At 40.2% G+C, this 26,276-nt stretch overlaps 1 protein-coding gene across 2 annotated transcripts in view; it reads left to right on the top strand.

Moving 5' to 3' along the window:
• The first annotated feature begins 23,740 nt into the window (after window positions 1-23,740).
• Window positions 23,741-26,276, top strand: part of PLCB1 (phospholipase C beta 1) — a 752,445-nt gene continuing 749,909 nt past the window's right edge. The window contains exon 1 of one of the 2 annotated variants that reach the window (XM_015149373.3): window positions 23,741-24,219. In XM_015149373.3, the coding sequence (XP_015004859.1) occupies window positions 24,121-24,219 (99 nt within the window). In that variant the 5' untranslated portion in view covers window positions 23,741-24,120. 2 annotated transcript variants of the gene reach the window in all.

The raw sequence follows: 26,276 nt of genomic DNA, 5'->3' as shown, positions 1-26,276 counted from the left end.
ATTTCCTTTCTTTTGGGTATATACCTAGTAGTGGGGCCACTGGATCATATGGTAGTTCTATTTTTAGTTTTTTGAGGAACCTCCATACTGTTCTCCATAGCGGCTATACTTATTTACATTCCCGCCAACAGTGTATGAGGGTCCCTCTTTCTCCACATCCTCGCCAGCATTCGTTATTCCCTGTCTTTCGGATAAAAGGCTCACGCCTGTAATCCCAGCACTTTGGGAGGCCGAGGCGGGCGGATCACGAGGTCAGGAGATCGAGACCGTCCTAGCTAACACGGTGAAGCCCCGTTTCTACTAAAAACTCAAAAAGTTAGCCGGCCGTGGTGGCGGGCGCCTATAGTTCCGGCTACTTGGGAGGCTGAGGCAGGAGAATGGCGTGAACCCGGGAGGCGGAGGTCGCAGTGAGTAGAAATTGCGCCACTGCACTCCAGCCTGGGCGACAGAGTGAGGCTACGTCTCAAAAAATAAAAATAAAAATAAAAAATAGGCCAGGCACGGTGGCTCACGCCTGTAATCACAGAGCTTTGGGAGGCCGAGGCGGGCAGATCATGAGGTCAGGAGATAGAGACCATCCTGGCTAACATGATGAAACCACGTCTCTACTAAATATACAAAAAATTAGCCGGCCGTGGTGGCCGGCGCCTGTAGTCCCAGCTACTCGGGAGGCTGAGGCAGGAAAATGGCGGGAACCCGGGAGGCGGAGCTTGCAGTGAGCCAAGATCGCGCCACTGCACTCCAGCCTGGGCGGCAGAGCGAGACTCCGTCTCAAAAAAAAAAAAAAAAAAAAAAAAAAAGAGAAAGATGATTTCTCATTGTACTTTCGATTTACATGAAATTCTTAGTTCAAAATAATTTTACCTCCAAACATGAAAAGCATTATATTATATCATCTTTTGGCATGTATTGTTACTTATGAAAAGTCTGATATTATTCTCATTCTAATTTCTTGGAAAAATAACCTTATTAGAGTTTTTATTTTGAAAGCTTCTAGGCATATACGTGTGTGTGTGTGTATATATATAATGTATATATTATTACGCAATTTCCATAAGTGTAACTATGTATAGTAAAAGCCTCCTCATGTGTTTGGGTTCTATAGATGGTTGGCAAATCAAAAGTTATTTAAAGACAGGAATACTTTAAACATTTGTTTAAGTTAAAGCATACACGTGTGTATTAGCCAGTCCTCAGATACAAACTGAGTACCTTTCCTGTGAGTATATGTCTACTGTTTGGAATTCTGCCTCATCTTTCTGGAATAAATCATACATACAATGTGTATTTTAAAAATTCTAGTTTCAGTATCTTAGTGTCTTTAATGTATAGAAAAAACTTGCAGGTACTTGTGAAATTGAGTGCAGAATCATCCTACGTTTTTATGATTCCCACATCTACCATCATTTTTATAAAAGTTTTTATAATCTATTCAACAAACCCCCATGACACAAGTTTACCTATGTGACAAACCCGGACTTGTACTCCTGAACTTAAGATAAAAGTTTTTAAAAAGAAAATTAATTCAACTGCTTTTTTCAACTTTTATTTTAGATTCAGGGAGTAAATGTGCAAGTTTACCTGGGTATATTGCAATCATGCTGAGGCTTGGGTTATGAATGATGCCATCACCCAGGTACTGAGCATAGTGTACAATAATTAGTTATTAAACCTTTTCCCCACTCCTTGCCTCCCTCCCCAGTAGTGCCCAGTCTCTATTGTTGCCATCTTCATGTCCATCAGTGCTCAAAGTTTGGCTTCCACTTAGAAGTGAGAACACGTGGTGTTTGGTTTTCTGTTTCTATGTTAATTTGCTTAGGATAATGGCCTCCAGCGGCATACATGTTGCTGCAAAGGACATAATTTCATTCTTTTTTATGCCTTATAGTATTCTATGGTGTATATGTACCACATTTTCTTTTTCTAGAACACCATTGATGGGCATCTAGATTGACTCCCTGTCTTTTCTATTGTGAATAGAGTTGCCATAAACATGGAAGGGCATACAGGTTTTTGGTAGAACAATTTGTTTTCTTTTGGATATATACCCTGTAATGGAATTGCTGGGTTGAATGGTAGTTCTGTTTTAAGTTCTTTGAGAAATATCCAAACTGCTTTCCATAGTAGCTGATTAATTTACATTCACATCAACAGGTAAAAGGATTCCCTTTCCTCTGCAGCCTTGCCAGCATCTGTTGTTTTTTTGGCTTTTTAATAATAGCCATTTTGACTGGTGTGAGATGGTATCACATTTTGGTTTTGATTTGCATTTTTCTGACGATTAGTGATTTGGAGCATTTTTTCATATGTTTGTTGGCTACTTGTATGTCTTCCTTTAAGAACTGTATGTTTGGCTGGGTCCGGAGGCTCATACTTGTAATCCCAACACTTTGGGAGACCGAGGCGGGCGGATCACCTGAGGTCGCAAGTTCGAGACCAGCCTGACCAACATGGAGAAACCCTGTCTCTACTAAAAATACAAAATTAGTGGGTGTGGTGGCGCATGCCTGTAATCCCAGCTACTGGAGAGGCTGAGGCAGAAGAATCGCTTGAACCCAGGAGGCAGAGGTTGCAGTGAGCTGAGATCACGCCATTGTATTCCAGTCTGGGCAACAAAAGCAAAACTCTGTCTCAAAAAACAAAAACAAAACAAGAAGTGTATGTTAATGTACTTTGCCTATTAACTTTTCGGTGTGCTGTTGGATTCAGTTTCCTAGTATTTTGCTGAGGATGATTGCATCTATGTTTATCAGGGATATCACCCTGTAGTTCTCTTTCTTTAGTTGTGTGTTTGCAAGGTTTTGGTATCAGGGTGATGCTGGTTTTGTAGAATGAGTCAGGGAGGAGTCCCTCTTCCTTGATCTTTTTGGAATAGTTTCAGAAGAATTGGTACAAGCTCTTCTTTGTATGTCTGGTACAATTTGTCTGTGAATCCATCTGGTCCAGGGCTTTTTTTGGTTGGTAGGGTTTTTTTAATTACTGATTTAATTTCAGAACTTAATATTGGTCTGCCCAGGGTTTCAATTTCTTCCTGATTCAATCTTGGAAGATTGGGTGTTTCCAGGAATTTATTTATTTCCTCTAGATTTTCCGATTTGTGTGTATAGAGATATTCATTATAGTATCTGAGGATCTTTTGTATTTTGGTAGGATCAATTGTAATGTCACCTTTGCTGTTTCTGATTGTGCTTATTTGGACTTCTGTTTTTCTTGTTAATCTAGCTAGTGGCCTATTGATCTTGTTTACCCTTTGAAAAAGTCAACTTTTGGTTTTGTTGATTCTTTGTATGAATTTTTGGGTCTCAATTTCATTTGGTTCTGCCCTGATTTTAGTTACTTATTTTCTTCTGCTAACTTTGAATTAGTTCTTTCTTGTTTTGCTGGTTCCTCCAGATGTGATGTCAGATCATTGATGTGAGATCTTTCTAACTTTTCGAGGCAGGCATTTATTGCTATAAACTTTCCTCTTTACACTGCTCTGCAGCATCACAGAGATTTTGCTATGTTGTGTCTCTATTTTCATTTTATTTCAAAGTGTTTTTTTTTTTCTGCCCGAATTTCATTGGTTACTCATAAGCCATTCAGGAGAAAATTTGTTTAACTTCCATGTAATTGTGTGGATTTCAAAGATCTTCTTGGTACTGATTTATATTTTTATTTCACTGTGGTGTGAGAGTTTGCTTGGTATAATTTTAATTTTTTAAATTTATTGAGACTTGCTTTATGGCCAAGCATGTCTTTACCAAGCATGGTAAATCTTGGAATATATTCCATGTGTGGATTTAAAAAAATGTATATTCTATGGTTTATGGATGGAGTGTTCTGTAGATGTACATTAGAGCCAGTTGGTCAAATGTTGAGTTTAAGTCCAGAATTTCTTTGTTAGTTTTCTGCCTCGATGATCTATGTAACACTGACAGTGGGGTGTTGAAGTTCCCCACTATTAATGTGTGGCCATAAAAGCCTTTTCATAGGTCTAGAAGTACTTATTTTATGAATCTGGGTACTCCAATGTTGGTTGTGTATATACTTAAAATAATGAAGTCTTCTTGTCGAATTCAACTGCTTACCATTACGTAATTCCCTTCTTTATCCTTTTTTTACTGTTGTTGGTTTAATATCTGTTTTATGTAGTATAAAAATAGTGACCCCTGCTCTTGTTTGTTTTCCATTGTATGTTAGATCTTTCTCCAACCCTTTACTTTGAGCCTATGGATATCATTACATGTGAGCTGGGTCTCTTGAAGACAGCAGAAGGATGGATATAGTTTTTTTAAATCCCATTTGCCATTCTGTGCCTTTTAACTGCAATGGTTTGGATGATTTATATTCAATGTCAACATTGATGTGAAGTTTTGATCCTATTGTGAGATTGTTAGCTGGTTGCTTTGTAGTTCCTATTGTGTGGTGGCTTTGTAAGTTCTGTATGCTAGACATTTAAGTGTGTTTTTGTGGTAGCAAGTATTGTTCTTTTATTTCCATGTTCAGAACTCTTTTCATGATTTTTTTGGAAAGCTGGTCTAGTGGTAATTAATTCCCTTAGTGCTTGCTTGTCTGTAAAAGGTTTTATTTCTCTTTTGCTTATTAAACTTAGTTTGATGAGATATGAAATTCTTGGCTGAAATTTCTTTCTTTTTTAAGAATGCTGAAAATAGGCCCCCAATGTCTCCTGGCTTGTAAGATTTCTTCTGAGAAGCCTGCGGTTAGTCTGATGGAGTTCCCTTTGAACATGATCTGACATTTTCTCTAGCTGCCTTTAAGATTTTTTTCTTTAGTGTTGACCTTGGATAGTCTGGTGACTATATGCCTTAGTGATGTTTATTTTGTATTGTAGCTTGCAAGTGTTCTCTGGATTTCTTGTATATGGATATCTACCTCTGTAGCAAGATAAGGGAAAACTTTATTGAATTATTACCTTAAATATGTTTCCCAGGTTGTTTACATTTTCTCTTTCTCCTTCAGGAGTGCCAATATTTTGTAAGTTTGGTTGCTTTACACAATCCCATATTTCTTGAATATTTTGTTTATTTTAAAAATGTCTTTTTTCTTTACTTTTGTCTGATTGGGTTAGTTTGAAAGGCCAGTCTTCAAGTTCTGAAATTCTTTTTTCTGCTTGATCCACTCTATTGCCAACACTTTCTATTGTATTGTGAAATTCCTTAAGTAAAAAATTCAATTCAATTCTAGAAGCTCAAATTGATTTATTTTTAAGATGTTTAAAATAAATATCTTTCTTCATTTCCTGGATTATGTTAGAAATTCCTTTGTGTTGATTTTCAACCCTGTCTTCTATCTTATTGAGCTTCTTTGAAATACATACTTTGAATTATTTATCGGTCACTTCTGAGTTTTCATTTTGGTTAGAGACTTTTGCTGGAGATTTAGGGTGATCCTTTTGTGGTGTCACTACATTCATATTTTTCATGGTGCCAAAATTCTTGTGCTGGTTCCTTCTCATCTGGATATGCTGGCACTGCTAATTGTTGTAATTATTTTCATGTGGGTAGGATTTTTTTCGTTTGTATTTCTTTACCGGTAATATTGTTGTTGTTTTTTTTTTCTTTTCCATTCCCTCCTGTACCTCCCATAGGGGATGCAGCTGTAGGGAATGCTGGGTGGGGTCTTTTGGCACTGCATCTGTAGCCCTATATGCTTCTTTTAGCAGGTTTTATTTTGAGCTGTGCAGTTTGACTACAGGAGCGGTTTAATCCAGGTGCATACAAAGTCAGCCATTTCTTGGTGATCTGGCAGTGCGGCTATGCAAGGATTTTAGTCTTGGGCCAGAGATTGGAGCACTTGCTCTAGAACAGGGTAGGGGCCTGCACAGCTGGAACTGTGGAACATGTCCCGGTAGGCACTGGAATTGTGTTCTCCCCCGTCAGAAGCCTGGAGGGGGAGAAGAACTGCTACAGCTGTACTTTCTCCTGGGTGGTGAGACTTGCATCCAGGGCCACCTTGGTGACCTGGAGCTAGTCTGTGTGTGCCATTTCTGATACTCTAGGCTATTGCCCTGAGACTTTGGTACAGCAGGACCCTCTTCACTCCACCTACAGGCAGAAATCCAGGCATTTGGACACCCACTTGGCTGGACCAGCAGCCTGAGTTGCCCCAGCCTTCCTGGACATAGATTGTGGTGCAGCAGGGTCATTGCTGATCCATGCCCAGGAAGCTCTTTAGACATTCAGAGTGCCTGCTTGCCTGGTTCAGCAGCCTGAGTCACTCCTTCTGTGTAGAGATCCTGATGCAGAGGACCCCTCTTTGCTACATACCCAGGGAGATCTCCAGTCATTCAGAGCACCTGCTTACCTGGATCAACAGCCTAAGTTGTCTCAGGCTTCATGGACATAGATTGTGGTGCAGTAGGACCCTCTCTGCTCCATGCCCAGGAACATCTCCAGGCATCTGGAGCACCCACTCTTTGGGATTAGGAGTTTATGCCACTCCCCATCCGTATACAGAGAATTTGGAGCCAAGAATGTTTTCCAGCTCTATGCCTGGACTCTGTGCACTTGGTGGTTGCTCACTGGATTCTCCCTCAGTACTGGTGCATTCTGCTCTTGGTCTTGGGTCTAGGAAAATATCTGCAGCTTTTACCACTGTCTTTCCCTCACAGCATCTCCGAGCCTCTCCCCAAGTCAGCTCCAGGGCTTGGGAGAAATAAAGTGTTCTCTCTTAGCCTGGGTTGCATGGTCCCCAGTGGAAAGGTGAGTTTCAGTGGAAAGTTCTCTGCCTTTCTCACACACTGAAGCTTTACTCACTTTTACTAGCCAGATGCCATCATGGGAGCTGTTTGCTAGCATTCTCCTCCCTTGATCTGGGGTGTCCCTCACAATGCCAGTGGATTTCATTTTCCTTCTCGAATTAAAGCTCACAGAGTTGATCTATATGCACGACCTTGCCTTTTGCAAGCGGCTGAGGCACGGTACAAGTCTCACGTCCACCATCTTGGGAGAAAAACACAACACACTCATTTTTTTAATTGATTTCAGATATGAATCTCTTGCAGTTTATCCAGATTTCAGTGAGCAGTGAGCCTTTTGGGAAGACAACATATATTTTAATTTGGCAATGGAAAATTGTTGGTATAATTTCTGTGGTTATTTCTACCAGTTCTAAGTTTCCCACCCCCAATTTCTGTGTTGTCTTTCTGAGTCTTTTATTATGTAAATATTGTCCCTCCTCAACCGACCCTTGATGATTTTAACTTTCTTTTAAAATCATTTTTCTCTTTTATCTTCCTTTATATTTGTGCTATTAGTTTGGGCATCTCATGGTGTCTTCCTGACACAATAGCAACAGAGCGAGCCAGGTTTAACATAAGTCAGATTAGAACATTCTTCGTGCAATTCCTGTTCCTCCCTATTTTTCTGAGAACCAAAACCAAAGTCTTTGCATTCACCTATAAAACCCTTCATGATTTGCCTCTGGAACGTCTCTGGCTCCACTTTCCACTACTCCCACCCTCACTAATTCCACTCTAGCTATACAGCCTCTTTGCTCTTTCTCCAGTGCCCCAGCACACCACTGCCTTATAAATAAATTCTGCACAGGGTGTTCCCTCTCCCTGGAACTCTATTTCCCCTGTATACCCTTTTGATCCCACTCCCTTGTTTCTCTCAAGTCTTTTATTGTATCTTAATGTCACAATGATGCTGACATGATAGTGCCATTTAATTCCAAAATCTGCCTCCTTCCCCAGTATCTTCCATATCCATTTCCCTGCATGTTTATTTGTTGCCTGCCATATTCTGATTTTCATTTGTTCATTATGTTTGTGTTTATTGCCTGTCTCGTGCAGCTAGTAGGTCAGTTCTGCAAGGATGTGATTCTGCGTCTGTGTTGTTCATTTGTATAACCCAAGCCACTAGTACATGGTACCAGAACAAGGCACGTAGTAGGTATTTCATTAATATTTGTTGAATGAATGAATAACTTTTTGTCCTAGGAAATGAAATTATTTGTTTTACTTCTAACTCTTCAATTAAACTTATTCAGTAATTCTAGGTACATAAACTCTTTATTTTTCTTGAATTGTTTCTTAATCATAGCTTCCTATTTTGTTACAGTTGCAAAATTATTTAATACTACTCTGAAAATTATGATTAGAATGGTTCAAAGTTCATTTTTCCTTACATTTTCTTAAGAGAAAAGGTGAATTTAAATTTAAATTTCTAATTTATTTAGTCTTTTTCATTTTAAATTAGATGTCAATATGCAATAATCAAGACTTGTCAGTGCTAGATACTTAAATAAAATTTGCTTAAGCAAAGAAAGAATTATTTCATTCCCCACTGATGTACTAGAAAAGTCCATGGGTATATATGTCTTCATGTATGTCTGAATCGTGTATTTCACTGTCTGTCTTTTGGATAAGCTCTCCTCGTGGTTGGCAGGTTGGCTACCAATAGCATAAGATTTTCATCTGTCAGTGTGCTAACTTCAGGGTTATATGGGAGTTTTTTTCTGTTAGTTGCAACAGAATAGTTTCAATGCAGATCCTGATTGGCCCAGCTTAAGTCACATGACTAATCTTAAGCCAAACCTTGTGGCCAAGTGTTTGAGATTCTCTGCTTTTTCAGACCTGGGTCTCACATTCACAAGGTAGAAAGAGGTAAGTGATGAACAATCCCTGCTAAACTACATAGATTAAATTTTCCAAAACGAAGAGTATTTTTATTACTTTAAGAAAGGGTAGGCAAAAACTGTGCATCAGACTTAATCTTTGTACATTTTAAGAGTTGAAAACAATTCTTATTTTTTGATCAGATATCTTTAGCTGTAATCTAGATAAGGGTACAGAAGAGGTTATCTTCAGGGATAGCTACTTGAATACAACCAATTAACTGTTTTATTAATTACTATTTCAACTGATAAAAGCAGTATACAGGATCTTCAAACTCCTATCTGGGAAGTTATTTATTGTTCAATAGAATCATCAAGATTCCACTAACTTCATGACTATGTAGTCTTATCACAAATACTGCTTGCTGAATATGAGATTAAATTTATATAATTAGATGTTCAAGGTATTCATTTTTATTTCCATAAACCCATGATAAACGAAATTTTTCCTGGAGGACAATAATGTCTAAGTTGCTGATACTTTCAGAAACAAACACTATAATTAATTCATTTTAAATCAGTAAGGAGTAAAGCAAATAACATAATAACATAACATGATAGTAATACTTCTACTAGTAATAACTTTACTGTTAAATACTCTTAAATATTTCAAAATATTTTCACCTGTATCATCTAATCACTGAGTATCTCATTTCATGAAAATTGGCAGGAAAACTGAAGGTCGCTGTGAGTAAATATAACATTTATACATACCACCACATAGCTTTTATCATATTGTACAAGATATCTTTGCTTTTATCTCTATCTCACCTGTTAAGATTAGGAGCTAGATGAAGGTGAATATCTTGTATTACATTTTTTTTTTTATTTCCAGGTCCTAGCCAGTGCCTAGCATAGATCAGTTGATTTTTCCCAAAAAAAGTTTTCAAAATAGAATTTAGTTGTCTGTGGTCGCAAAGCTAAGTCACGTATGGCAGGAATGAAAACCAAGTTCTTGTGCTTTTCAATACAGTGTGTAGATTGCTCTTTGAAATACAATCAACACATCACACCTGCTTTTAAATAAGTGAACAGAGAAGCCTGGAGTGGGTCTAGTGAGATGCCATCCAATGGAGTGTGACTCATGGGTCTTGGCAGGAAGCAGATGAACCATTCAAGCTGGTTGATTGATGAAGGTCGATAAAAGGACTATTACAAGGGTTAGAGCAATAAACAAGGGATGCAGGACCCTGGCTGAGCCACGTAATAACATCAGGGAGCTACTACCACTCCTAAACCTGAAGAAGTAAAATGAAGTGGCTCCTAGAACCTGTGGAGAGAGCTGTGAGGGCAATTTGACTGGAGCTTGACAATAGATGGGATCAGCAAATTTACTGAGATCCCGCTGGCAGGGAGCCAGGAGAATACTCTGACTTCACGCTCCTTCCTTCCTCCCATCTCATCCTGATGTACCCTTTGGCTGAAGCCACCAGAAGACAGAGAGCAAGGTACCCCTGGCACCTTGAGATATTCATTCAGCTTAGTATCCCAAATGCCAGGGCAGATAGCAGGGTAGAGAAGGACAGGGTCAACAGAAGACCTTCAACATGGAGAATTTGCTACCCCAACCCTTAGTGATAGAAGTAAAAATTAACTTGACTGCTTGGCCTACGCTTGATTGGAGACTGAGGAAGCTGATGTACTTGGAAGGACCTGGTGTGCTAACTAGGCTGCTGCCAACCTTTGGAAGAGTAACTTGTTCTTGCTAAGAAGTGTAACCAGATGGGGTCCATGGTTTAACTTCCCACTTTCATGGTGTGCAGCTGTCTGTTGTGGCTACAATCCTGTGTTGCAGAGGGTTTCAGGCTGTAATTTTGTGTCCAAGACCTTCCAGAGAGCAACTAGCATACTCTATGTACAATAAGTACAGGCTCGATCTAGTCACACTGCTAGTATCAAAGCATATTCTTCATTAATTGAATGTGACAGTGCACTTACCCCTCCTTTTTGAGAGAACAAAATACTGATTCAAAGATTGTTCTGACTATGAACTCCAACAACACACACAATAGAAGCCAATGAATCAGTTTGGTCTATTTCTTTATGAATAGATTCTTCTGTGTAGTGTATCACAGTGAGTCCTAACTTGCAAAGTCTTAACACTGCTCACTCAAGTTAAGCCAGCAGTAGACTTCCCTTTAACTTATTTGGCATGACTTTTCCTCTTCGGCTATGATGATCTCAGCTACATTAGCGTGCAACTTGTATACATAGAATATTAAGGAAATGACCTGAATAAATCTCTTTCAAGTAAAGGGGCAGACTCAGGCTTCTGGTATTTGTGTCTAAAAACTGGTTCCATCATTGTATGGAACATACAACCATATCTGGTTCCATCATTGTATGATCCTGGTGACTTCATTAGCCCCTCTAAACTTTGGTATTTCCTTCTATGGAAAGAGACATTTAACTTCCCTTCCTACATCCTCAGGGTTTTGAAATCTCACAAGTGCCACCAAATTATGAGATAGTATAACCACATAGCATACTGTTATCAAATATAAATATTAATACTAAGTATCTGAAAACATGTACATTTGTCTTTTGTTTTCTGCTGAATAGTGCATGGGACTCATAAGGTATGTCTTAACTAGACTAAAGGAAAGGTCTTTTATTTTATGAAAAGTTGCATGAAAATGGAAAAGTCACTTACTGTTAAGATTCAGATTTCCTATGTAAGAAATAGGTATGATGAGAATATTTACCTCCAGAATTTTCTCAGAAACTGAAAGAAAAGAATAAATACTTAAAAAAAAATCAAGTCATAAAAATGAAATTTGCTCATGAAGTTACTGTAGGTGATACGTCAATGTGTTTTCACGTTACATAAATAGTGTTTGTTACCCTTGAGTAATATTAGAGTCAGGATCTCAGTCTATAAAAATGGAAGGTTTCAGGATTTCAACAAAGAACATATGAAAGTCATGACCTGAATAACTTTGGTAAAGTAGGAGCAAACTCTGGATTTGCAAAGAGAAAGAACACAAAGAACTAACTGAAGACAAACAAAAAAGTCTTTTATAGGTTCAGTGAGATTTTGGTTTAATAGTTAGTGATATCCATATGTATATCATTTATCTGTTGCTATTACACTGCTGCGTATAACCACCCCAAAACTCAGTGGTTTAAGACAACAGACATTTATTACTGCTAATGAGTACATGGGTCAGCTGGACCAGTCTTTTGGTATTGGCTGAACACACTCACACATCTGCAGTCAGATGCGGGGTGGAAAGGCAGCTCCCTTGAACTTGGCTGGGCTCTCTCACATATTTGGGAGTGGGCTGGCCTTAAAGCTGGTCTAGATTGGCTCAGCTGAAATGACTAAGCTTTTCTCCACTGGTTTCTTTTTTTTTTCTTTTTTTTTTTTTTTTTGAGACGGAGTCTCACGCTGTTGCCCAGGCTGGAGTGCAGTGGCGCGATCTCCGCTCACTGCAAGCTCCGCCTCCCGGGTTCCCGCCATTCTCCTGCCTCAGCCTCCTGAGTAGCTGGGACTACAGGCGCCCGCCACCGCGCCCGGCTAATTTTTTTTTGTATTTTTAGTAGAGACGGGGTTTCACTGTGGTCTCGATCTCCTGACCTTGTGATCCGCCCGCCTCGGCCTCCCAAAGTGCTGGGATTACAGGCTTTAGCCACCGCGCCCGGCCTCTCCACTGGTTTCTTACATCTCTCCAGCAGGCTCGCTAGGGCTTATATCCTTATGGTCCCTGGGCGTGGTTGAGGCTTAGGCTCAGAATTGACCGATTTCACTTTGGCACCATCCTTCTGAACAAATCAGTTACAAGACCAGCCCAGATTAAAGAAGAAGGCAAAAAGACTCGACTGCTGAATGGGAGTAGGTGCAAAATTACATTGCAAAAGGTGTAGATACAGGGAAAGGAGGAGAATTAGGGCCAGTTTTGCATTCAGTCCACCATACTGCTCTACTTGAATTTCCTTACGAGCAGAAGTTGAAGGCTTATAAACATCTGGAAAGCTTCAGAAATTTGGACATTGCTGCAGCAGCATGCCCCCACAACCGGCAGGCTGTGTAGAGCAAGCCAAATTTGTACTTAGAGGGATCTATAAGACTTGCCAACTATTTTTATGAATGTACAAGTTTGGCTGACATACATTTTCTAATATCTGAAACATCCCATTTGTGCCACTTTAGCAAACAAATCAGATGCAATAACTGGTGGTATGATCCCCTTCTCAGCCATCCTTATCACAGGAGAATTAAGTTGCTATTTATTTTACATATTCAATTTAATTTACAGAATACAGTTATGTCATTTTCAATTTTTGTCTTACTTGCTTATATTTTTAAAGGAAGGAAAGTTACATTTACCTACTCATATTTGGAAACATGGCCCCTAATACAAAGGGTAGTTGTATAGCACATTTACTCGTATCTGTAAACACCAAAATAGTATGTGGTGGGGAGGAGTACTTACAATTCTCTGCTTCTGCAGCTGTAGACAATTTCTTCATTTAAACATGGAATTCTAAAGAGGAATTTAGATCAATTACAATAATATTTTGTTGCCTGGCCTTGTTAATAACCAAGTTATTCAGTCTATCATTGATGGACATTTGGGTTGGTTCCAAGTCTACTATAAGGTCAGGAGAAAGAGGGGAGAGGATGGTGAAAAAAGAAATTTCTCATATTCTATACGGAGAAGGCAACAGATAATGAACAGAGCGAATCAGTAACCAGCATTGAATCATTTTGCAATATGTGGCTAAATGCCAAAGAATCAGCTAGAATAATTAAAAGTACTTACATCTGAAGAGAGGGAAGTTGTGTAGATGTAGGAAAAGCAGCTGCTTCTATTCCCAAGTATCTTTGTAGATTTATTTGATTTTTAAAAGTTGTTGGTATAATTTGATGGAAATAAAGCCTAAACGTTGGAAAAAATGCATCTATGACATTACTCTTATTAGTTCAGTGTTTTGAAAAATAAAGACAAATATTTTTCCAAATAAACAATTTGATGGCATTTTAAAACATGAACATATTGACATATAGGCACACACACGTGTGTTTGCACACAAATTGACATCATCATCATACAAAGCAACTATTTTCTAGATGTAAAACATTTTTTTTTCTGTGAGTATGGCAGTGCTTGTCTAACCTTTATCTGTAGATTCTATTGTACATGAGAATCCAAACCTGTTAAACAACTTTACAGCTAAGTCTTGACAGCAGGAAAGCAGTGGCCAACATTATCCTCTGCATCCTTCCCCTGGAATAAAAAACAGAGTGAAAATGTAGTATATATTTTATTACTAAATATATATATACACATATAAGTGTGTGTGTATATATATATATTTGAAAGCATGCATATGTATGCTTCCAAAACTAGGCCAAAATAATAACTGATCTCATTAAAATATACAAAAGCCTTCAACTAAATGAAAGATAAAAAATTAAATATGTATAAAGGAGACAAATAATTACATAAACAGTTAATCTCCTGTTTAAAATTCAAATATCAAGTATTATCAACTTACAATCCTGTAGTGCCATTTTTCTAAGTAGCACTGGTCATTGTACTATGAGGCCAAAAAATCAATTCTCTCAACGTTCAGGCATAAAAACGAGGGAAGGCATTCAGATAAATTAACTCTCTGAGTATAGAAATTAGGCAGTGTGTTAGCTTTCTCATGTGGTTCAATCTGAATTTCCACCACAGCACATAAAACGCTATTCTAACATGAGTAACTAAGTCATTGGTATGTTTCCCATGCAATGTGGTATCAACATAGATATTTTTGCCTGACCTCAATAGCCCATCAAAGCTCAGCATGTTACTCCAGTAAACAGAGTTAGTGTCAGCTATTCTGTAAAGCATGAACATCTTGGGAAGTGAGGCTTGATATACATGCCTAGAAGACACTGATTATTTTATGTATGATAAAATAGTCAAATTTTCTGCAATTCTTTGATAAGAAATTAGTTCCTAAGGAAGTTGGAACTAGGATGCCAGGACACTAGAGAATCACTTACCTGACTGTGGCACTAATAGATCCCACAGGTGCTTCATAACTCCAATCTGTACACAATCCCCTGGGCTTCTGGTACCAAAGGTACCCTCTAATACAGTAGGATTGGAGTGGGGTCCAAGATTCTGTATTTCTAAGAAGTGCCAAGCAATGTTGATGCTGCTGGTCTATGGACCACACATTGAGTAACAAGGCACTAAATGATACCATAAGCTGCTCATTTATTACATCGCCAAATTTCATATGTTGGCACAGAAGGCAGAAATCTAATAATGGATTCCATTAGATTTTCTATCACATAGCAGGAACTCCGCATATTTTGGGTAACTATACTACCCTTGGAAATGTGTAGGGAAATCCTAGGGAACAGGTCTTAGCTCTATTTAATGAGAGCTAGGCTATTATCTATATATGCTTGGTGCAGTTTTACATTTACAAATAAAGCTAGTGAGAAGTGCTATTAACTGAATTTCTCAAATATTTTCAGAGATTGATTTGTGTAGTCATAAATTGGATGCCCCAAATATTATTTTATGGGTAACATGTATTTTGCAAGATGATTCCCTTAGAGTGTGTGTGTGAGAATTTGCTGTTGCAGGCTATTTTTGTTGCTACATGGTTGTTATGGGCCAAAAATCTTATATTCACTTATCTTTACCTAGTTTGGTCTGTTGCCTATCTTCAATATATAAAACATATTCTGCTTCAGATCTGCTGTAGTTTATGGGTTTACTTGTTTATAGTATAATAGTGGAATTAACTAAAGCTACATATTATATACAACAAAGAAATAAAGAAATGAGACATTTATAAAGCAGTAAATGCTCAATTATTTTAGGGTAGACTGTGAAAGTTTCAAGAAACCTTGAAATTACTTCTTGTAAAGATTGGCAAACTATTGCCCATGGGCCAAATCCAGCCTGCTACCTGTTTTTGTAAATAAAGTTTTATTGGAACACAGACACACTCTTTCATTTACAGATTGTCTATGGCTGTTTTTAGTCTACAATGGTACAGTTGGGAGAGTTGGGTAGTAATGATGGAGATCACATGGCCCACAAAGCCTAAAATATTTCCTCTCTGACTTTTGCTGAAAATGTTTGTCCATCCTGCCATACAACTTAAGATTATATTCTAATGCTTTAATTTGAAAAGGTAACAGGAGATAGCATTATAAACTTCACTTGGTAAGGTTAGAATTAGACTGTAGGATAATTACAAATCCTACTTTGTCTTACTCTTTGGAAGATGCAGTGGCAATATAGCTCAAATCACAGAATAGAATCTGTTAGGGAAGGGGGAGGTTCTCTTCATTGTCTTTATTTGCAACTTAATTTTCCTTTACCACTCTAAAAAAAGGGGACTATTTGCTTTTTAAGTGTTTTCAATTATTTTTGTCTATAGACAAGAAAAAGGGGTGTTTTATGCATCTTCATCTTGATGATTTAAATTTTTTACTATAATTTTAATTTAATCATTTTCCAAGTTTTTTTTCTTTTCCCTATGTGTAATATAACCATTGCCATCTGTTGCTTGGCTTAGCTGTACTTTCCTGCTCTTTGTAGATGTTTGCATATGTGCATTTGATATTTAATAGGTACCAATGGCCATAAGGTAGAGTAAGGAAATGTATATACATTTAAAAGTTATCTGGATTTACCCAACATACATAGGTGCAATTTGAATTCAATTCAGTTGATTCAAAACTTTAGTGCCTTAAACTGCTCACCTAGAACCTCTTTTTGTGAATGCAAAAAATATCCCAGCTCAACATTATTCCTTATCTGTATGATTCAGTTTGGCATTACAAAACTAGGTCAACAATGATGTAGGATTATTTATTTATTTCAGTTTTCACAGTCTGAGAGAACCTGGAATAAATTTCTTTTGAGTCAGGCTATTTAGTTAAATGAAGAATGAAATTGTCCAAAGCCTTGTTCATCAATTCCCTAGCATATTATAATATCAACATTAGCATAAAAGATGGGTAGTCAAGTGAGAAAAAGCTAAACTTCATAATAGAGTATCTGTAAATCACCATAGATTGACATTCATGGTGACACCTACTTTAATCATGTAGCTGCTACAATAGCATTGGGACTAATTTTTAAATAAAATGCATCACTATGCAAGTTCCTTTGTTACGTACCTTTGCAAATACTTTGTGTACAATTATTCTCCGTAAAAACCAATATTTCTATACTGATCCAGGCAGGGCAAAATTATTTCAAATTTTGGAGGAATGAATGAGAACCAGCAATTCATTCAGGAACAGAACCTTGGGGAAATACTTGAAAAAAAAAAGACATTTTTCCCAACCTGCTGGCGCAGAGCTTAGAAAGGCAAGTGAAGAACTGATGTGGAACAAAGCAATAGCACTAGAAGCTGCCAGTGTTAGGTATTTGTTGCTGTATTAGTGAGGGTTGTGGCTGCGTAGGACGAAAACAGCTAAATTATAGGGGTTTAAACAAGCTAGGAACTTTTTTTCTGTCATTTAAAATCTAGATGATCCAGGATGGTGTGGTGGTTGGGAGACCCAAGGATTTCTTTCTTCTCTACTAGTCTAGCTCCTGGCTTTCATGCTCAATGTCACCTCCTAGCTGGAGCTTCAGCCCTTGAGTGGCCATTCCAGGCCACAGGAAGGAGGAAGGGGGAAGGTGAACAAAACACATTGTGACTTCAAATAAATTGGGAGTCCTGCTACTAATGGACACTAGGAAAATAGATATTGGATGGCAACTAGAAATCTCTAACACAGCTCCTTTGAAAAGTGACTTTACCCCCTCCTTTGTATGCTAAAGAATAATAGGAATAGTTATAACCAATAAAAAAGTCAAAGAGTTTACTTTTAGTTTCCTAAGGTGGTGCAACTACAGTGAAATGAGGGAATGCCAGAAAGAGAAGTCCTGATGAAGCAAAATCATGTTGTTCTTTGTTAAAATTTCTAGAAAAATGTGAAAAGGTGATTATTTTATAGTTGTCACTGTATCAGTAATGGTGGTTGAAGTCTTTGTATACAAAAGGGAGGCACTGAAGTGAAGAATTTAACTCCAGCAAAATTTGGAAGAGGATTTTTACCCCGAACCAATTGAAAGGCAAAAAAGATGTTTTTAAAAATGCAAACCTGTTTATAATGCCCCGAAGTGAAAATAAAATGAAATTTCCTTTAAAACCTGTTGCTTACAACAATAGATACCATTAGAGACCTAAAGCTCAGTGGTTTTATTTGAAGTGAGAGAGAATTGGGGGTATGCTGATGTTTATTTTTACAGAACAGGGAAGATACATATCTGGAAGATAAACTGACTCATGAAGATTATATATTTACACTGGCATGTCTCAGTCACTATGTCTGAGGGCCCAGACATGACGGAGAAGGAAATAGGGTGAAGTGGGTGCTTCTTCCCATCCTGAGGCATTGTTTCTGCAGTCTTCTCCGCAAACACCTGCATTTTCTGTGATATCTGGATTGTGCTGAGAGTGTCTCTCCTTAAACATTTTTGGATTTGAGCTTCCAAATTCTTTTTTTGAAATTGCGTTTGAGGCGATCAGCCAGATTTCAATGAAAGCCTTTGCTTTATATGAAGCATAAAATAGAGCTTAAATGAACAGAAGGTCATTTGTCTTGTTTTTCAAGTATTAAAAAAAAAAAAAAACTCACCAGTTTTGTAATATAACTAAAGCAATCTGAAGGCTTTTTTCTTTTGTGTGATAGAATTTAGAGAAACGTATTGTGCTATCAAGAAAGGGTTCTAATAAGAGCTTCTAAGAAAGATGTTCTTCTCCATGTGTGGGTGATAATTTTAAGTTGTCTTCCTTTGAGTCTCTGCCTATGTCAGTGTTTTATTTGATAACAGAACTCACTGAGTCAGAAGCTGGCAATTTCATCATGATGCATTTTCTTATTTACCATTCAGGAGGTGTAAGCCTTATCTCTTATATTAACATGAAATGTAATGAAAATAATGATGCCAATGGCATTTAATTCTTGGCTCTAATCCTTTATAAGTGTGCCTCTTGTTCACATAATTGTACTGGGCAGGTGAACAAGTCATCAGAGTGACCTTTCTCCATGGAGTTAATCAGGGACTCAAACTAACAGAAGCTCTGCCTTCTTCAGTGCGTGGCTTCCAAGGTCACCACGGGGATCACCTTCATTCTGGCCAGTCAGGCAGGGAAGAGCATGGATCAGCACACATGGGAGGGTTTGACCTGACAAAGACTACTGACTGTAACCCAGATGTGGTTATTATAAAGCTGGTTCTGGGTAGTTTTTCTCCATATCTCTCTTATTTCAAAAAAGGTGAGTTCGGCCGGGCGCGGTGGCTCAAGCCTGTAATCCCAGCACTTTGGGAGGCCGAGACGGGCGGATCACGAGGTCAGGAGATAGAGACCATCCTGGCTAACACGGTGAAACCCCGTCTCTAATAAAAAATACAAAAAAAAAAAAAAAACTAGCCGGGCGAGGTGGCGGGTGCCTGTAGTCCCAGCTACTCGGGAGGCTGAGGCAGGAGAATGGCGTGAACCCGGGAGGCGGAGCTTGCAGTGAGCCGAGATCTGGCCATTGCACTCCAGCCTGGGTGACACAGCAAGACTCCGTCTCAAAAAAAAAAAAAAAAAAAAAAAAAGGTGAGTTAGGTGAGTTAAAGGAGCCCTGATTCTTAGATGCAATTAGAACTCATTTTTTTCATGATGGAAAAGAGCTTTTCAATTCTAGAAGGTGAGAGATGAAAATGAGTATGATTAAAGTTTATAGAATCAATGCAGCCAAAAGAAGTTTACTCAATCGCAGACCACAGAATTAGAATGCTGTCTTTTAAGACTAAACGAGTTATTCTAGGGCATAGAAAGGGAATATAGTAGAATTTTAGAATAACCATGTGCGTGTTAACTACTATTGATTACCACTGTGACAGGGACTTAGATGTATGATTTCATTTAATCTTTGCAATACCTCTTTAAGACAGCTTAGTGTGGTGGTTAAATATGCAGGCTCTGGGGTCAAACTGCCTGGTTTAAATTCTGGTTCATTCACTTACTAGCTGGAAAATGTTGAACAACTACTTTACACGTCTCTGACTCAGATTTCTCAGGTATAAAGTGGAGATAATAGTAACCCAGCTCATAGGGGTTAATATGACAGTGAATGCATTAAAAATGTAAAACCCTTAGAAGGGTATGTGACATAAAAAGCTTTGACATTATTATTATTTCTCCATTTACATATTAGGATATTGTGTTTCAGAAGAGATAAGAGACTTTCCCAGAGTCACATACCTAGTAATTGGTAGAACTGGTTGTTAAAAGATATGTCTATTCAAATCAAAACACTGTCCTTCCCACTGTGGCAGGCCTCAAGTGAGTTATGAGCTGACAAGAGACTGGAGTACATACCACAATCTAGTTTCTAGGGAAATTAGGACTATTTATATTACACTGTAGTTAAAAGGAGAGAGAATCTACTCATATCTGCCTTGTAAGTTCTAGAAGTATCTACCATGGTAGTTAAGAGTCAAGGTTCTAAAGTCAGACTTCCTAGGTCTCGATCTCAATTCCGAATTTTGTAACTGGAGGTTAATTCATTCTCCAAGCCTTAGTATATAAATCAGTAAAATAGGATACAATAATATTATCTACCAGATCAGCTGAGACTAACAATAAAGCTTAAATAATAAAGAGATTTATTATCTCACTCATTAAAAAGTCTAGAGAAAATTTAAAGGGTTTAAAAAGCTCGTGAAGGATGAGGTCTCTTTGCATCTTTCTTGTTAGTGTCCTCTTTACATAACAATATGAGACAGAGAAAGAGAATTTCCCTGAAGACATTAGTCAGAACTGAGCCTAAACCAGTTACAGACAAAGGGGAATGGAATGATTGTCATTAGTTTAGGCCAAAGTTTTTTCCTTGGAAAGAGAGAGGGCACCCTTTCTTAAACATGACTGCCACCCAAATTAAGTAGGGGTTTGCTTATAAGAAAAAGAGGGTGGAGAGTGGTGTTGAATAGGAAGGGTTATGTTTTTGAGTGTCTGGGAAGTGCTTAGCTTGGTACTCTGACCCACAGTGAGTGCTCAATAAAGATTAGCTTTGCCAGCTCCCTGAGGCTGACATTCCCAGAGGGCAATTCTGGCTCTCACAAAAAACAGACCCTTCCTATTGTTTCAAAAAACAGTACGCAGCACCGAACTTGATGGATCACAGGCCTGGCTCACACAATTTTGGATTTCTTACAGATCCCTTTGCATAGCAAAAATCTCCACACTTAAAAAACATTTCTATCTTGTATACTGAACAAAAGGTGTGGAAAATGAGGGAGTTAAACCATGCTGCTTCAAGACTCATGCTACGTGTTGAAGGGATTTATCCTGTAGTTCTCCTTTAACAAGCTGCGTCATTTTGCTGGCTGAAGAAACTCTTGCAGCCCATGTTTGTCTTGAAGACAAATCCTGTTCAGATTTCTACAGCGTTCTCTCCTTTTTACATCCACGTTCACAGCAACAGCTGGGAGGAATCAGGGATGCTTGATGAAATACTCAACTATCCATTGCTAATAATGGTGGTTACCACATGACTCCCAACTCAGTGCCATTCAACAATGAACATTTATTATCATGTTCATGAGTCTGCAGGTTGGCTGAGTCTGGGAGATCTAGGATGGTTTCTATTGGACTTGTTTCCAAGCTGTAAATGGGGCTTAGGTCTGTCCTGATTGTCTCCTTAGATCAGAGGCTCCCTGAGGCATGTTTATCTCATGGAAATGATAAGAAACCCAAGAGGGAAAGCCCAACCTCAAAGCATATTTTGAGCCTTTGCTCATATCACATCTTCAGACATCCCATTGGCCAAAGCAAGTCACATTGCCCAACATCAATGGGATTGATAAATAAACAGGGTGTCTAGTAAAAACTGTAAGGTCACAAAGAAAAATTTGTGGACACAGGAAGGAGCAGGGAGCAGGGAACTATGATGCAATAAGCTACCACAGGAGGCTCAGTCTACTTTCTTATTTTGCTTAGAGCTCATTTTAACTCTCCTATCTCCTCTTCTAGTGAGCGCAGCCTTGTCTTGCCTTCCTAAGCCACTGTGATAGGTAAAAACTATTTGCCCAGTAAATAACAAAGAGATGGAAGGAAAAAAGGAAAGGAAAGGAAGGGAAAGGAAAAAAATTTGATATGATCAGTTGTAAGGACAATTGAGAAGTCCTGGAGCCCCGGAAGAAGAGTTTCATTGCAGTACTCTGAAGTAGAGAAAATGGATGTGAGAAGGTGACTGGTACCTTCTGTGAGGTAATTAGCAAACCAAGGCTGCTGGCTAGAGGGACTGTGGACTATTCAGGTTTTAGTTTAGGGACATGTGATCAAAATGAAACAAGTCAGTTTTTCATGAAATTCTTTGTAGCAAGTGGCTTCCAAGCACAAGGCAAGACCCCCAAATGAGCAGGAATCATGGGTCTTGTTCACCAGGTTATCCATGGTGATTACAATAGTGGCTAGTATACAGCTGGCTACCAATAAGTATATTTTAAATGCATTGAAATATTTAATAGCAATTTTCTGTATTGGATTTTGGTAATCTTTTGACTGAGTTCTTAAACATTGGGCCTTGGAGTCCTGAGGGCAGAGAACAGGGAGAATGAAGAATTAAGAGAAAGTAGTGTTTCTCTCCATTTTTCTCTCTTCATGGTCTTTCTTCTTTTAAAAAATCAACCTGTTTGAGATATAATTTACTTAAAACAAACTGCACTCAATTTAGGCATACTTACAGAACGTACAGGTTTTGATAAATATACACACGTGATATAGAACATTTCCGACATGTTCAACAGGTGCTGGTAGCCCTTCCCTGTCCATCTCTACCTATCCCTGGCCACAGGCAAGCTTTCTGTCAACATAGAATATGTTGCCTGTTCTGTAGTTGCTACACATGGAATCATGCTCGTGTCCGGCTTCTTTTACTAAGCTTAAAGTCGCGATTCATCCCTGCCCTTGCATGCCCACTCATTTTTATTGTGGAATAGTATTCCAATGTTTGGGCATACCACAGTTTGTTTATCCATTCACCCGTTGATTGACATATGTGGGCTACTAAGAAGAAAGTTATTCACATCACTTTACAAATCCCTGTGGACTTGCATTTTAATTTCTCTTGCACAAATACCTAGGAGTGGAATTTCTAGGTTGTATGATAAGTAAATATCTTACTTTATTAGAAACTGTTCTCCAAAGTGGCTTTACTATTTTATATTCCCTCCAGCAATGAACGAGAGTTCCAGTTGCTCCACATCCTTTCAAGCATTTGGTATTATCAGTCTTTAAAATTTTATCCATTCTGGTTCCCCTCTTTCCCTTCTTCCCTCCCTCCCGTGCTTGAATTGAGAAATGTTTGTGGAAGGAGTGAAGACAAACATTCCTGGACCTACGTTCCTAAATGAGCAAGTTTCTATTAGTAAGACTCTCCCCGACCCGCTTCACATCCTACATACTCAAGGAGAGGCGCGGGAGAGGGGATCCTCTTTCTTCCTTGGAAAATAAAACCTTTGCTTTCTTTAGGGTGGGCTTTCTATCTCAAAAGCGCAAAGTAACCGTTTGCCCAGGTTTCAAGATCAGCGCGCTGCAAACTCTCAGCCGTGGCGAGGTTTCCTCAAAGAGCCTCTCAGCTGCGCTCGTCTCTGCTGATAAATGATAATTCTTTTCTCAAAAAAGCTGGTTTGTGGCCGGCGCTGGAGTGCTCCAGCTACAGTTGAAAGCTGCGGGTTGCCTCCGGTTCCTCCGAATGGGTCCCTTTTCCCACCCGGTTGGGATCCAAAGACGCTCCGGAACTCGAGCCCAAGTTCCCAAGAAAACCCCAAAGAGCGTAAGGCTCCTGGGGACCCCTAACACCCCTGCAACCAGGGCACCAGGCATGCTCAGAGCGAATGCGGGAGGCAGGCGTTGGCTGCAATGGGGCTCAGGAGCCAGGAGGTGCCGCTGCATCCCCGCTTCCTGGCGCCTGACCCAGCGTGCAAAGTTGGGCTGGGAGCCGCGGGGGGAAGGAAGGACCCAGCGAGCGAGGGTGGCGGGGAAGGGGGTGGGGGGAGGAGGAAGGAGGAGGGAAAAGAGCGCGGAGCGGGGGCGCCGGGCGTGTGTCACTCTCTCTCTCCCTCTGTGTATAGAGGATGTGCTGAATGGTGCGCTTTGAGGCGGCGGCGGCGGAGGAGCAGAATCCGCCGCGACTGGCAGCCTCGGCTGCCCGGCTCGGCTTCTCTTCGCCTTCCGAGGCTCCTCATCCACCGCGGGTTCCCGACCTCGCGTCCCGCCTGGGGCATGGCCCGGCGCTGCGCCCCCGCGCGCTCTGCCTGCTGAGCGGCGCCGGAGGGAGGTGCGGAGGCCGGGAGGCCGGGGAGGCCGGCGGGGGAGAAGAGTCGAGCGCCTCAGGAGCAGAGAAAGGAGCCCGCGCCCCGCGCCCCGCGCGCGGTTCCCAGTCCCTGCCGCGCTCGCCCGGGCCGCCCGGAGCCCAGATGAGCCCAGATGGCCGGGGCTCAACCCGGAGTGCACGCCTTGCAACTCAAGCCCGTGTGCGTGTCCGACAGCCTCAAGAAGGGCATCAAATTCGTCAAGTGGGATGATGTAAGTATTGGGGCGGCGCGAGTCGGGGCGCTGGCTCGGGCACCGGGCAGGGCGGGCGTCGTGGGGGTGGGGCGAGGGGCGCGTTATGCAATGGGCGCACTGGGAGCGGGCAGGGGCCGCCTCGGGCGCACAGGTTGGCATCTGCCAAAGCGGATGTCCAAGGGCAGAAGCTTTGCGCGCGCTCCTGTTTTATCGGGCTTTAGTAGTTGCCATCCTTTCTGGGTCTGGCAAGCGCCCCCTGAGGGTCTTAAATCTTTTGGGCCAGTGGAGAGGGAGGGGCAAGCTTTGCCTGGTGACAGGTCCTGAAAGTTCGCGAAGTAGGGAGTGTGAAGTTGAGACCAACTGGAAAGCGCCTGGTGTGAACAAGTCGCGTCCCTCTCTGCCTGCGGACGCACCCCCTATTACCTCTTTTGCCCGATTTCAAGAAGGAAGGGCCTGAAGTCCACAACACTTAGTGATTGCGAACCCTCTTAGCGCTTTTGTGGGAGCCCACGCGGCGGAGGACACAACGGTCCAGCCAACAGGTGGTCGTTGATGCCAAACTTCAGCGCCTGGCTCCGGAGTGAGGGTCCCTGAAAAGGGCTGCGGGGACACATCTGGGGAGGGCGTGAACAGAATGGGGGCCCTTGAGGGGTCCTGGAGGACTCACGGGCCTGCAGGCAAGTGGAGAGGGCTGACTTTTGAGAACTGAGCTGATTGGAGTCTTCTGCCTGAAATAGACACGTTGAGGGGTTGCCCCAGGACTTACCTGCACCATTTGCCAGGTAGGGCAGAGCCTAGCCCAGCGCCAGGGTCTCTAATGCTTTACGTGCAGCCCAGACCCCACGACTTCAAATGACTTCCCCTTCCCCTTTACCCCAGTTGTCTTCAAAACACATAAATTAGTCATCCAGCTGAAAACATGCGAATCTTCTGATGGAGAGCATTATGGCATCAATTTTATGTCCTGGGTGTCATTCAAAAGGTTCGATAAGAAAAACCTACCGAAATAAATCCGAGTTGCCAGGTTCTAAGGAAATTTAAGTCCAAATGACTAATACATCTCTTAATCAGAAGGAATTATAGGAGAATGAGGCGTTCTTCTTGCCGAAAAGATTTTCCACCTAGTAAATTATAGCCTGTTATTCTCTAGGGTATTTTTCTTTAATCTTCTTAAGCCATTTTCCAGTGTCTGAAAACAATTTAAATATTCCAGGTAGTGAATCCAATTACTTAGCTGAGTGCGTCTGTGTCTATATTTTGTCCAGCTGGAAGCGCAAATGGAACTTGGAGTATGAACCACAGCTTCCTTGAAAGCTCATGCCAATTATTAAATGCTGTAGGCAAGGATGTAAACATACATCTTTTTTACCATGGGCTTCACACTTTTCTTCTTTCTGTTCCAGTCTAATTGGACTGAATGTTTTTGTAAATGGAATAGAATCTAAACAATAAATTCAGACGCAGATTAAATTCTTTGTGTCAGGGAAAAAAAAAAAGACAAAGAAAATGCAGTTCAGCAATAAATAAGACAGTCTTGCCCATTTTGAGATCCTTGAATAGAGAGGTGATGTGATGACGGATTTACTGAGAAAGAGAGTGAAGGGCAGAAGGAAGAGAAAGAGACTTTGCAGAATTTAAAAAGGGAGTTTCAGCATAAGCTCTGGATTTATATACAGTGATGATTCTAAACTGTATTTTAAATAATTCTCTATAATTTCTTGTTTTGGAGAAAATAGCCAACATCACGTTGAGAATGAAAGTATTCTATGAAAACACATTTTGATATATCCAGGTAGATGACTTTCATTATGTACCTTTCTGTAACACGTATTTCTTGCTCACCTATTATTGCCAATCCTAGACTGGATCTTGGGGTGGTGAAAAAGTAGACAAAATCCCTGCTGTTGTGGACCTTACATGCTAGGTGGAGGAGACAAAAATCATCAAAACACCAATGAGAGAGAGATTGGGTGATGCATTGAGGGTAATAGAGAGGATGTTCGTGAAATACCAACCAAAGAAGAAGTTGAAAAGAGCTCCCTCTGAGCATTGCAGCAATGAGTTTCCAAGGAAGC

Source organism: Macaca mulatta, chromosome 10 (assembly GCF_049350105.2).
Source record: "Macaca mulatta isolate MMU2019108-1 chromosome 10, T2T-MMU8v2.0, whole genome shotgun sequence".
In the NCBI taxonomy this organism is placed as follows: domain Eukaryota; kingdom Metazoa; phylum Chordata; class Mammalia; order Primates; family Cercopithecidae; genus Macaca; species Macaca mulatta.
This window is presented reverse-complemented; position numbering and strand designations above follow the sequence as displayed.